Below are 14666 nucleotides of genomic sequence, written 5' to 3'. Positions count from 1 at the left end.
CAGGTCGAGCTGTTGTTCAGCATCTTAGCTGTGGAGGGCAGTGTCACTGGCCCTCATATGTGGGATCCGAACCGGGGTCCTCTGGCGTCCCAAGCCAGTTCTTAGCTAATGCGCCACTTGGCCGGCCCAGTACCACACTATTTTGATGACTGTAGCTTTGTGTAAGTTTTAAAATTGGAAAGTATGAGTCCTCCAACCTTGTTTTCTTTCTCAGTATTGTTTAGCTATTCAGGGCCTCTTGCAGTTCCTCAGCTTCATTTCTGCAATAAAGGCCACTGGAATTTTGATAGGGATTGCATTGAATCTGTAGATCATTTTGGGGAGTATTGCCATTCTAACAACATTGATTGAGATGATGATTTGTTTCCTTTTGGTTCTATTGATGTGGTATAATATAATGATTGATTTTTCATATGTTGAACCACCCTTGCCTTCCTGGCATTGTCCTACTTGGTAATGGTGTATAATCCTTTTGATGTGTTCTTGGATTTGGCAGTATTTTATTGCACATTTCTGCATCTAAATTCATAAGGCATGTTGGTCTATAGTTTCCTTTTGTTTTGCTTTCTCTGTCTGGTTTTGATATCAGGCTAATGATAGTCTCATAGAATGTGTTAGAAATTTTCATCATCTATTTTTTGGAAGAGTTTGAGTGGGATCAGTATTTCTTCTTTAAATATTTTAGAATTTACCAGTGAAGCCATCTGATCCTGGAACTTTTCTTTGTTGGGAATATTTTTTATTAGTGATTCAATCTCTTTGCTTGTTATAAGTCTATTGATATTCTATTTCTTGAGTCGGTTTTGGTAATTTATGTGATTCTAGAAATTAGTTCATTTCATCTTGATTATTTGTTGGTGAACCATTATTTGTCGTGTTCACTTATCCTTTTAATTTTTGTAAGATTGGTACTAATTTCTTCATTTCTGATTCTAGTTGTTTACATCTTTCTTTTTTCTTAGTCAGTCTTGCTAAAGGTTTGTCAAATTTGTTGATCTTTTCAGAGAACTTTAGCTTTGGTTGACTTTCTCTATTGTTTTTCTTATCTACATTTTATTTATCTCTGCTCTAATATTTATTATTTCCTTCTTTCTGCTAGCCTTGAGTTTAGTTTGTACTTTATCTGGTTCCTTAAGGTGTAAAACAAGGTTGAGTTGGGAATCTTGCTTTTTTAATGTAGACTATGATAACTATAAATTTCCCTTTGAGTGACTGCTTTTGCTATATCGCATAAGTTTTGGTATGTTGTGTTTTTCATTTTCATTCATTCATTTCAAAATATTTTCTAATTTTCTCATTGATTTCTTTTTTAACCTATTGGTTGTTTACAGAATATGTCATTTAATAGCCACATATTTATGAATTTTCCAGTTTCCCTTCTGTTATTCATTTTAATTTCATTCCATATGGTTGGAGAAGATACTTTGATTTCAATGTTTCTAAAATTAATTGAGAATTGTCTGTGACTTAACATATGGTCTATCCTTGAGAATGTTCCATGTGCATTGAGAGGAACCTACTTTCTGCTGTTGTCCGGTGGAGTGTTGTGTATATATGTCTATTAGGTCTAATTGTTTAATAGTGTTCAAGTCTCCTACTTTCTTACTGATCTCTCTGGATCAGCAGTTCTCAACCTGTGGGTCGCGACCCCTTTGGGGGTCAAACGACCCTTTCACAGGGGTTGCAGGGTACTCGTATGTGGGCGTATCTGCATGTGGGCAGACCCGCCTGGAGACGGATAGAGGAGCTGTGTCTCGTTTCCTAAGACCATCGAAAATATGTGTTTTCCGATAGTCTTAGGGGACCCCTGTGAAAGGTTGAGAACCGCTGCTCTAGATGTTCTATCCATTATTGAAACTGGGGTATTGAAGTCTCCAGCTATTATTGTAGAACTGTACTATATTCTTTCAGAGATTTTTTGCATGTATAAACAAACTCAAATATATGATATTTTTTCCATGACTTACACAAATAACACTATACTGTATGCACTGTTCTCACTTCGCATTTTTCCATTAACGTTATGTTTTGTAGATTTCTTTATCAGTATATAAAGAACTTTGTCATCATTAAGGTTACCTAATAGCTAGTCTTTTAATAGTATTTTAACATGTTTTAAATTAGTCTTTTTCAAACTTTATTGACCATATATACTCCCACTAAGGACATTTTATATCATGTGCCAGTTTTTAGTTGTATGTATAATTAATATAAAAGTTTTATAAATCAAGTCTTTGCCTTTACTAACTAACTACAGAAAGTTAAAGTAGAAGTTAATCAATATCAAAGATAATTTTATAAATACTTTAAAAACAGTAAAGATATACCTAAGTAAACAATAAAAAAGAAAAAATGCTCTTTGTGACCCATTCAATTGATTTTAGGACCCACTATTTTAAAAGGAATGACATAAAGGTTAATTAAAACTGCTAATAAACTTTATTTTTTATAAAAGTGAAAAACAGTGAATATACATACTAGTGTTATTGGTTTTTGCTTTTTAAAAGAAAACTAACAACTTCACTCAACTTTCAGGTCTCAATTATACCATTTTCTAAATTCAGCAGTCCATGTTTCAAATCTAAGATGCCATTAATTATAATTTCTTTAAGAAAGAAAAAGAATTTCCATAAATTGTGACATGCTCAGTTATGAGATACCAATTTCAGACATGATAAAAAGTGAGAAAAACTTTCCTCCTATGTTCTTTGAAGTATTGGTGATCACTTTTTACCAGCTTGTATTTTAAAAGACTTCCTTGTTTATTCATTTTGGGAGAAAAAATAAAATGATGAATTAGTTTTCTGTATGTGGCTTATGTAGTAGTTCACTTTAATGGGTTGGTTGAGGAACCTGAATCTTTCAAACCAAATTAAGGAATAAATCTATTTGTCCTTTGATCTGTGCATATAGTAAATAGGCTAACTAAGGTGATATTTTCACAATCTCTGCTATAAATGCATTTGAAGAGGAAATTCTGTAATTAAAAAAAGATTTCATAAGGATTACTTCTAAAAGTATTTTTATAATGATAAGTTGGAAAAGTAAAGGAGAAGGAAGCCCATACCATGAATGGGGGTGGGGCAAGTAGAAATGGCAAATGAGTCCAAACTTTCTTTTTGAGATGTTGAAGACGTTCCAAAATTAGTTCCAAATGAATAGACTAAAAATTACTGAATGTACATTTGTAATGGGAGAATTTTATGATATGTAAAATATCTCATTAAAGCTTTAAAAAAATTTTTTTAAAGGAGAGAACCAATTCTCACAGTTTTAAAAGTAGTTAGTAAAGATCTGTAATCTTCTGAGAAACCAAACTTCGCTTTTTTATATTACCTTTCATATTTGCCCCATGGTAAATTTTTTACCTTATGAGTAACAATAGCCCCAGGTAATTATAAAGTAGATGGGCTTGTTCTGTCTTCTGTACCTGTGGTGTGTGTTTTAATTTGGGGAGTAAATCACATGCTTTTTAGCAGTATCAGAGCTTTTAAAGTCATCTGAGCATTTCTGTTAGGCTTCTAAAGGTTGAGCCCCAGGAATTATAGACATAACCAATTCTAAGGTTAGATATTTTAGCAGCCCTTGAAGTGTAGAACTTTTCCAGAGGTGAGTAATCTTGTTTCTTCCTTACGTGAGTCTTTTTGATGTTCTTTATTTTTTTCTTTACATGTTACCATCAACATCCCAACAAGTTTCAACTGAAAATCTAAATCAGAGGGTGTCAGTACTTGGTTTTAAATTATAGTATTGTTTAGTTCCTAGGCAAAAGACTAGATGAAAAATTTTATTTAAAATAACACCTCTCTAAAATTTTTAACCAAAGCTTGAGTTATAGGAAATCATTTTAGTGAGTAAGGGCAAGCAGTGAACCATAATTTACTGGACCAATGTGTTACCTTTTTAGAGCTGTAGAATTTTGCTTCTTGACCAAAAGTACTCAAAACATTTCCTCTTGACCTCTGATCTGAATGCAATCCTTCCCTTTCTGTTTTAGATTCTTTTCAGATCTTGGAGCCATTATCTTATCAACATTTGCATGGTTTTCTTTTTAATGTTAAAATTTGCTTGATCTCATTTCCTATTTCATTTCTCCCTCCTTAAAAACATCTAATTACTCAACATTGTTTTAGGTACTTCCTTTTCTTCTGTTTTTGTAGTCTGAACACACACTAATCTTTATAAGACTAAGAAAGTTGAGCACAAAATTCATAAAATCATGTATAAACAACCCAAAGACATTTACTATCTCTAAAATGATTTCTTTATTATCATTAGAAGTTATTTTGTTTTACTTATAAACCGAATGGAGAATTAAAATGCTGGAAACCTTTCTTATTTATTCTGTACAAAATTCTACCGGTAATCTAAGTTTTGAGAGGTGGGAAAGCCTTCATAAAGAGAACTAGCTTTGTAATTAAAATAACAAAAATCAAAATAGTTAAAGCAAAAGTCATTTACTTGAGTAAAGTGGAAATTACTAAGCCTTTTAGAGTCATGAATTTTAAAAGCCTTAGAATTATCTTTCCTAACATGGTAATGAAGTGTTGGAATACCTTCTGCAACAGAATTTCTATACTGATTTCCTCTCTAATGATCAGTAGGAGATCAATTTTGTATTTCACTCCAGTACACACTCATTGAGTCATATCAAGTGCTAAAGCATTTTAAAGTATTTAAGATTCCTGTTGCTTTGAAATATGGGCACAGTAACTTTTTTATGTGGGGAAAATTGCCTTTTGGATGTAATGTTACCAAAGCCATAGGTATCTTCTTACCATGGTTATTATTAACATGCAACATTAAATTAACATGCTTAAGGATTTTTACATGTGAGAAATTTTTAAACTTTAGATATGATATGTAACATTGCTCTATTATTCTCAATACGTTTATATTTAATCATTCGAAGACATTTTTAAAACCACTATCACTTTGTCTTCTGAAGAAAATTCAGCTACTACTTCTTAAATGTTTCATTCAGAATTATAAGGAAAGTTTTGAAAACACTGGACTTCTTTAATTGGACAGAAGATACCAAAGGGAAAATATTGATTCAAATCTATAAATTTATTAATACTGTAAAAATGGACGTAATAAATTCTGATGTGGATATATCAGTACTTCAGAGGCTCAAAAAAGATGAATTCATAGTAAATAAATATGAACATATAGCAGCAGATAAATACTTACGGAATTCATTATTTTAAGAGTGTTTCAAATGGAAGTTGTGAATAAATAAATGAATGATAAGAGAAATTAGGGTAATTGGAGCCAGACATAAATTAGCAATTAAAATCCTTGCTGTCTCTATCAGAAACAGACTCCTCTTCCACCTTTTCCTACCATCACTTACTGGGCCTCTTTCTCGTCAGCTCTAGTTGCTACAAGAGGAGGCGACCATCTGGCATACTGTATACACTGAGTTACAACTACCATAACCATTACTGTGCCAATATGTACCCATTTCTCTTTGGCATGAAATATTAACCAAAAATGATCAACAGTGACTTCCATATGTTTTGCATTTTGCCAGCAAGAAATAAAAGCAAATGACAATGTAAATTATTACTGTGATTCAGAAAAAGTGTAAAGTATTTTTCTCCAAAGCACTAAGTGCACAGAATTTTAGAGTTGAAGGGGATAAGCACTGACAAATGGTTTGTTTTCCTCCCGTGTGCCAATTTGAATTGCTTGGTAATAGGTGCTGTGCTGAGAAATGCTTTGGTAAGTGATGTGTTGGAAAGGCTTTTTGAGGCCAACTTTGATCTCAGAAGGAAAAATTTACAGTCTCTTTAGCAATAGCTAAGGAGATTACAGAATGGATGTGAAGTAGTTTCCATTTCTGTACTAATCTTATTTCCTACATGTTTCATTTGAGGAAACTAAAAATCAGAGAAGTTTGTGATTTCTCATTAGATTATTTGGTACTAAAGAGTAAATCGAAAGAGGAACCCTTCTCACTCCCAGTCCAGCATTCCCCATTTAGCACATCTGTAGTCATATTTCTGTTAAAAATTTCTCTATATTCATGCACGACATAAACTTCCTTTTTGATTAAGGATCACTAAGCCTCATGATTAAAAAAACAAAGAAAGAAAAAAATGTAAGGCACAAAGAATAAACAGCAACACATTTATTTTGGCATGCCTGTTTTTGAGATGAAGAAGCTAAATATACTCTATTTTATACGGAGTGTGTATGTATGCATTTGCAATTATAGTAAATATTTTACCTACATTTCATGACTTTGTCTTTAAAGAGGAATACAGCAGGAAGAAAAAGGAAGAAAATAATGTAAGAATGTATATGGAGAGACAATGGGAACGCAGAGCGAAGGGTTAGGAGGAAGCAAGAAAACCCTCGGGAAAGAAAGATCTGACATGAGGAGAAAATACAAATAAAATATTTAGGACCTTTCTTGATTGTTAGGCATTAAAATATTTTCTCCTTTTGTTTGTGCCTTCTAAAATAACTACTTTTTAATCCTTAAGTCTCTATTCTCAGTGGGACAAGTTAATGATGCACTGCCTTAGTCCTTTTATTAGTCTGGTTGGCTCTTAGCAGCCTAAATGTTTTCCTCTAAGGATTAGAATATTCCTTAGAATTAATTTACGTCTCCTACCCTGATATTTTATTTTCTCCTACAAAGTCAAGACTGATCCATCAAGCATCATATTAAGCCTCTGGTGAAAACATTACTTAACAATATAGGATCTCTATATATATATATATATACTCTGTTTTCCATTCCCAGTGCAAAATTATTTTTCCTAGTTATTTATTTCTTTTGCTTTTCAATTAGTCTCTAATCTAAAACCTACAGAGGTGCCCAAATAGAAAATGACAGCATAAATGTTTTAAATTTGTTTTTACTGCTCGGATTTATTCTTAGCTCTATCTCCATTTTTGTACCATCAATTTAAGATTTATATAAGGTAATTATAATTTAAAATAATATGTAAAGTCTTTAGAAATAATGGAAAGGGCCTTCATGCCTTTTTCAATGAACTCAAAAAATCCTATCGGCTGTTTCTAAGGGAGCATCTTCAAAATGGGAAGCTACTTCTAAAGTGTAGAGCAGTGGTTCTCAACCTTCCTAATGCCACGACCCTTTAATACGGTTCCTCGTGTTGTGGTGACCCCCAACCATAAAATTATTTTCGTTGCTACTCTATAACTGTAATTTTGCTACTGTTAAGAATCGTAATGTAAATATCTTTGTTTTCCGATGGTCTTTCGACCCCCAAAGGGGTCGCGACCCACAGGTTGAGAACCGCTGGTGTAGAGTATTCTTCAGGGTATCATGCGTTACTCCATAGTGATCAATTCCTTTTTTAAATCTGCTGGCACTCTTTGGTGGGTAGGAAGGTAGATGGGAAAAAGAAATGGGAGTAGCAAGCATTCTGTCCTTAATAATACTATAAAGTGATTTTTTTTAAATATCTGCAAAATATTGCTTTTATAACTTAGAGGATTTCTTTCCAAAAATATTTTATCACTTTTGGGCTTTTATTCTCATTAGATTTGAAAATCCATTCCAAAATGAAAACTATTAATATCTTTTGAGTATATTTTAGAATTTTGTCTCAATTTAACTAAAATATGAAACAACTTTCATTTTCAAATGTTTCTTTGGAAGAGAAATAAACTTTTGTGTATTACTTTTCTACAAAATATTGAGTTTACCTCTGCATGTTAAATGTGCCACAAACAAAATATTGTTAAAATTTTCAATTTCAACATAAAACATTTCTAATGGTCTTTTCAGTTTGCTATCCAGTTAGGTCCTAAGGATACAAAATTATTAATTTTATCTAATCTTAAATACAGATTCTGTTGTACTTGTGGAAGGAGAAAGAGTTGTCTTTATTTTCTGTTCTCTTTTTAAGTTTTAAAATGCAACTTTTGCAAGTTTTATTTTTCAAAACACTCTCCAAATTAAAATGGCTATATCAGCTTGTAGTAATGTGAAATGTTATCTAGTGTAAACAGTGGTAGACCCTTGGGAAGTACTGGATAAGAAAACAAGGTTAGTTGAATCTCAAATACTTGATTACATTACGATTTACATCTTCTGTACAACCAACATGTAAATACATGTTTCATTGTTTTCTCTTGAATATCAACAGAATTAAAATTTGCTGTTTTGTACACTGAGGTTTATTTCACTTTAAATGTCCATTTTAGAATATTCTGGGTTGGGGAGGGGAAAGAGTACTCTACAATGCATTTTTACTTTGAATTTTCGCACCTTCGTGTTTCTTTAGGAGTTGATCCCCCTCATACTGTGTACAGCATGCCTGCACCCTGAGCCGAAAGAGAGAGATCAGCTTCTCCACATCCTTTTCAATTTAATCAAGAGGCCAGATGATGAGCAAAGGTGGGTATGACTACTTCTTTGGGAAATAAATAAAATGTTGACTTAATAATTGTACTAATTTGCCATCAAAATTAGCATGTTAACCTAAATGCCTTCTTTCCAGTACCTATTTTAATAAGCAGGAAACACTGGCCCTAGTCACAATGCTCTGAAATATTTTCACTCGTGTTATTCCAGTCACTCATGTTGAATTTGTACATTTTTGTGTCATTTACCTTTGGGCTTCTAATTCAGATATTTCTTTGTCTTTATCTTTCGCACATGACTTCTAAGAAGGCCAAAATATTCCCTCCCTTTTCCACAGCTGAACTAGATACATCATGGCCTCTTAATAATAATGCTTTACAAGAAATAAAATGTTTAATATATGAATTTCTGAATCACTGGACTATCTGTAAACCAGTTACTGTGTGGTTAGAGGGATATTCAGTGTTCTTTTTTAATGAGTCCTGAGTCAGATGCCCACACCCAAGGTTGCCTGAGTGGAGAAATGAGTTATGCCTGGGGGTGGTGATGGGAGGGGACTTTCCAGAAAATGAGGAATGGGGTTTGATCAAACAATGACAGGTGTCTACCTTAAAAAATAAAACCTTTAAATACTAAGTGAAGCTGCTGTACAAGTGTGAACCCGAACAAAACATCCTCATGGGTGGGTGGGTAGGCAGACTAAGCACCAGATGAATTTGGCAGTTGGAATGTTTTTCTGTTATAATTTTCTATCTTAATGAGAAAAGTTTTGCTTATACCTTTGCAAAACAATAGAATTGTACTTTATGATAAGTTTATGGAATTTCAAAACTTGTTTTACTGACTGTTAAAATTTTTACCTCCCCTGAGAATGCTGGAAAATCATGAGTGAACCATAAAACAAATCAAGCTTAAAATTTAAAATACAAGGAATCTCAATAGAATAGTCAAATAAAATACAGAGAAAATAGTCACATAGACTTTAAAACTCTAAATATGTGTCTCTTTCCTGCTCTTACCAAAATATACCTGACCAAGTGCAGAAACAAGTCCTTTTCAGGATCCAGTCAGATTAATCTACCCCAGCAGTCCTCACATGCTAGTCAAATAGAAATAAAGGAAATTAAATCACTGTATTAGTATCATTCATTGCAAATTGAAAATTTTCTAAGGACAGTTTGATGGTGCTATGTTAAGAAAATTAATATTGTATTTTCTCCTTGAAAAATACTGTTCCCTATCTTGATAACTTACTAATTAATACCACGGATTGCATTGTCAGTTTTAGATTTGCAAGGCAAAGAAATACCTTCAGATCTAGAATAGCCAGGTTTCATACTCAGCATGTAAAGCTAACAGCTGCCATCTGGTGGCCAAAAGTACCTATTAGCCTTTCTTCAGGCCAAGCTATGTCAAGATTTCTGCACGTTTGTCCTCATTGAAATCTTTCACCTTACAGAAACACAATTATTTATTAAAATAATCTGACTAATTGATTAATTATATGTTAATAAGTTAATTATTAACGTGAATAAGAAATTAACAAAGCAAAAATTTTAAGTTAGCATAATATATTTGACATGTAATCAATTGTCATTTTTCCTTACTTAATGAATCTCAGGCTTCTTTGATCGTATCCTAAGAAAAACTGAATTTTCTGCTCAGTAATGGTGCTTTTTACCAGTTCTTTGCTAACCACCATAAGTGACACTATATTTCTAGCTTTGTCAAATACTAGGCAAGCAATCTCTGTCCTATGATTTTCCATAAGTGGGAACAACATTTACTTTTGCTATTACAGGAGCCTGTGTCTAATGCTGTTAATAATCTGCAGACCATCTGACCATTTCTATTTTCAACTGTATGTCAGAGCTCTCATGGTTTTTTAGAATTGTGAATCTTACCTCTGCTAAGAAATTTGTTTTGCGGGGTCTAACATTTCAACAAGTTTGTGCCTCTGGTATAGCGATGGTGGCTCAGGATTTAAAGTCATTTCACATGAAGGTCTTATATAAGTATACGCTTCTTACAAGCATTTGAAATGCTTTAATTTCACCAGTTTATTTATTGCAGTTATCAAACATTTGTGGAACCTATGTATGTGCCCTCTCATTATTTTAAGACAATTGTGGCGGGGGGGAGCGGGAGAAACAGTGATCAGATATTAGGACATTTTCATCGGGGAGCAGGCAGCTAAAGTGCTGTGTGTGAAGCTTGAGAATTTCTTTCTCCATTTTCCTTTTATTCACTTTGTTTGCCTTCCTAAAGTAGAAGGACATGAAAAGGCAAAAGAAACATTGAGAAACAAGCATGTAAGACAATGACATACCCCTAAAGGGGAATCAGATGATTACACGGTTGTGGTGAGAAGAAGCTGCCTCGTACAATGGAGACAAATTGGCTCCGCATCTCCCTCGTTGCTGTCCAGATGTTCTTTGTCATTATTCTCCTGAGAGAACAGTTACAGCCAATTTGGCCAAACTCAACAGAAATTTAAAGTCATTCTGCAGTTTGAGTTCAACTGACATATTCTGAGGAACAGTAGTGAGAAATGCGTGGGCTTAAAGTGCTGATTTTATAATTAATATGAATTAAACATTCTATTTGGGTTTTCCTTGAAGTTGAATACTTTAAAACATCTGTTAAAGCATACTTTTCCCCCAGTCTGGTTTTACTGTTTTAAAAGTCTTAGACAATCAAAAGTGAAAAGACACAATTCTTCATTTTAAAGTCATTTGAAATGGAACTTCATTCTGAAGAGTGAAAATCTTAAAATTTTGTACTCTTTTTATGTTACAGATCCGTTCAAGTGAAGTTATTGTATTAGTTATTTACATATTCTGTAAAAAATGACCCCAAAAGAAAGTGGTTTAAAATGACATTCATTTTTATATTGGAGTTTATATGGGTCAGTTAGTCTGGGTCCTGTGTGTCAGGGCTTAGGCTGTGACCAAGGTGGTGGCTGGTCCTGTAGTCATCGCAAGTCTCAGCTGGGGAAGGATGTGCTTCTGAGCTCACTCACATGATTGGTCGTTGTCAGGATCTAGTTTCTCATGGGTTTTTGGATTGAGGATCTCGGTTCCTAACTGGCTTGTGCAAGGGGCTGCTTTCAGTTTCTTGCCACATGCGCCTCCAACATGGCCGCATACTTCATCAAAGTATGCCAGCTAAGAAGATGGTAGAGAGTTTCACAAGACGGATGTCACAGACTTTTGTAATGTAATCTCAAGTAACATCTCATCGCTTTGGCCATTTTTCTGTCCATTAGGAGCAAATCATTAGGTAGTCTACACTCAAGGAGATGGGATTACGCAAGGACTTGAATATCAGGAGGTAGACATCATTGGGAGCTATGTCAGAAGCTGCCGACCAGCTATCTTGGGTGCTATACCAAAAACTCTTGTTTAAGAAATGTCATTTTACTGATATGATACCATAATTTTTAATTATAGAAATACTGGGGGAATAATCACTGATTGTTTTAGTACCTAGAAACTGAAGTTCAGTAGAAGCTGCAGCGTTGGACATACCATCTCAGGGTGCATATGTTTTCATGGAAGTTAATTTAGGAGGTTATGAGTTTCAGCCTCACACAAAGAATCCCTTCACAATACGTCTCACAAATGGTGTCACTGCTAGAGGAACTGGTCTTAAGGAACCCATGTCTTGGTAGAGTCTAGTCCGTGGTTGGAAAAGCCTGGTGTGATTGTTCAGAAATGCTGTATGTCCTGTGAATGGCGGAGCTGACTCTTTAACCCTTAGCCCTGGTCGTGCTTTCTAATGCAAATGCACGTCTTTGTTCCTGTTTTTTCAGGCAGATGATCCTGACAGGTTGCGTGGCGTTTGCACGTCATGTCGGACCGACGCGTGTAGAAGCTGAACTTCTACCACAGTGTTGGGAGCAGGTAATGCACTGTTGGGTTTTCCCCAGCTATTATATTCCAATTTATCACAGATGTTCACATCTTCTTTTTTAAATGCCACCAGGAAAATGGGGGATATAAATTGTGCTGCTGTTTCTGTACCTCTGCACCGTGATTTACTGCTGCTCATCCCAGAATGCTCTGGGATGCTTCACTTTATTCATTCCTCCAACAAATGTTTAACAAACACGAGTTTCAGTGCCGGGGACTGTTGTAGTGACTAGGGGTACAGTGGGGAGTAAAAGACAAGGACATCCTAGTGGGGAGATAAGAGTAAACAAATAGATGACACGATGTTTTCTAGTGTTATAAGCTATGAGGAAAATAAAACAAGATGAGGCTAGGGAGTGAGGGGGAATGCTATTTACAAAGGGTGATCAGGGAAGGAATCTCTGAGGAAGTGATGTTCAGGCAAGGAGCTGAATGAAGTGAGATACTGCAGATGCAAAAGCCCTCAGATGGGAGTGTACCTGATGACATGTTCAGGGAGAGCAAGAAGGGTGTGTGTGTGTGTGTGTGTGTGTGTGTGTGTGTGTGTGTGTGTGTGTGCGTGTGTGTGTAGGGAAGTAGGGAGGTAATACAAATAATACCTTGTATATATTGTATACTTGTATATATTATAAATAAATATATATTAAATATAAAGCGTAAGCCTTTGATGTAGGTAGTTTTCGTATTTATAATTCAACTCACTATTTACTAACAAATACTTTTGGTTTTATATTGCATTGTAATATCCCAGTCTTCTTTAGGACTCAGAATCATCGATTTTTCTAGACTTGATGTTTAGGTCATTAAGCAGCTTATATTTCCATCTTAAAAAGATGGATTTCCTACATATGAAGACAAATTTCATTTATAAGAGCATAGTCCCTTATTCTTAAAAAAAACAAAAAGCAAAAAAAAACTGGTCTCTGGAATATCACTAAACTATACAGTCTTTTAGAATTCTAGTCCCAATTTCCTTGAGTATTTACTTTTTTTCTTCAAAATTTAGTGGAGTTATATTTAGATTTAGTATATAAAGTGAACATTATATATATTCACAATTATCTCTGACAATCCTTTATGCCATCTGTAGATGATAGTGCATACTAACTTAGGGTGAGACTTCAATCACTGAATCAACATGGAAACAACACATACCACTCTGAATTTACAGTTCTGTACAATTATTCATATGTACACTTAATGTTTTATAGTTTTTCCATTTCTTTTCTTTTTTAAACTTTATTGAAGTACAGTTCATATACCACACAATTCACCCATTTTTAAAAAATGTACAAGTCAGTGGTTTTTAGTATAATCACAGAGTTGCACCACCATCACCACAAGCAATCTTAGAACAATTTTATCGTCCCAAATATAAACCCTTGAACTTGTTTCTCATAGTTTAAGATTGTTTTGGCTATTCTGGGTCCCTTGAATTTTCATATGAATTTTATGATCAGCTTGTCAATTTATGCAAAGAAGCCAGCTAGAATTTTCATAAGGATTGCATTAAATCTGTGATCGATTTGGAGAGTATCGCCATTCTAACAATAGTAAGCCTTCCAATCCTTGAATTGAGGATATCTTCCCATTTACATAGGTCTTTTAAATTTTTTCAACAATGTTTTATAATGTTCAGAATATAATTTTGCACTTTTTTGTTTAATGTATTCCTAAGTATTCTTTTTGATACTACTATAAATAGAATTTTCTTAATTTTATTTTCTGTTTGTTGCTAATCTATAGAAATACATTTGACTTTTGTATGTACATTTAATTTTGAGACTCATTGAACAAGACTAAAGAAAAGCAAAATGAAAGTTTGCGTATAATGTAGTTTGACATTCAAACCATCCTACTTTGAGGCTAGTGTTTCTGATTAATTCAGAGATGCCAGTTATGAGCATCTCTGCCACCACCTCTTCTGTCACCTGAACAAAAACGAATATCGGGGTCTGTCTAGCTGCCTGCCTCCAGTTTGTTGCTCAACAGATTGCTATATAATTTTTTTTCTTAATTTTAGGCATCCAATACATAATGAATTATGTCACCTTTTCATGAGGGAATATGAGAACATATATACTCCTTTTCCAGTCAAAGAAAAATTTATATTCTGTGAAGGAGACATGGGAACAAAGCCCAATATGTGTCTTTTTTTTTTTCCCCCTGTGGTTCAGTGTAGTCACCACAGTAGCAAAACCCCATCATTCTACATATGCAAACACAAATGGATTGAAGTCTGCTTACTTTAGAAACAAAATCTTACCACTAGTCACTGGCTCTGGTTAAACCATTGATTAACTTACTTCCTAATCCCTTAGGTAAAAAAGAGGACTGATAAGTCATTCCTGGTGTATATATTATAGATCATATCTATAATATCCAAAAAAGCTGGGGTTGGG

The 14666-nt window shown here is 34.0% G+C and overlaps 1 protein-coding gene across 1 annotated transcript in view; it reads left to right on the top strand.

Moving 5' to 3' along the window:
- Nucleotides 1-14666, top strand: part of RELCH (RAB11 binding and LisH domain, coiled-coil and HEAT repeat containing) — a 119898-nt gene that overhangs the window by 54505 nt on the left and 50727 nt on the right. Inside the window, exons 10-12 of the mRNA XM_019657691.1 lie at nt 7368-7371; nt 8271-8383; nt 12165-12255. Of these exons, the coding sequence (XP_019513236.1) occupies nt 7368-7371; nt 8271-8383; nt 12165-12255 (208 nt within the window). The remainder of the gene's footprint in view (nt 1-7367; nt 7372-8270; nt 8384-12164; nt 12256-14666) is intronic.

The sequence above is a fragment of the Hipposideros armiger genome, unplaced genomic scaffold (genome assembly GCF_001890085.2).
Source record: "Hipposideros armiger isolate ML-2016 unplaced genomic scaffold, ASM189008v1 scaffold_278, whole genome shotgun sequence".
NCBI lineage: Eukaryota > Metazoa > Chordata > Mammalia > Chiroptera > Hipposideridae > Hipposideros > Hipposideros armiger.
This window is presented reverse-complemented; position numbering and strand designations above follow the sequence as displayed.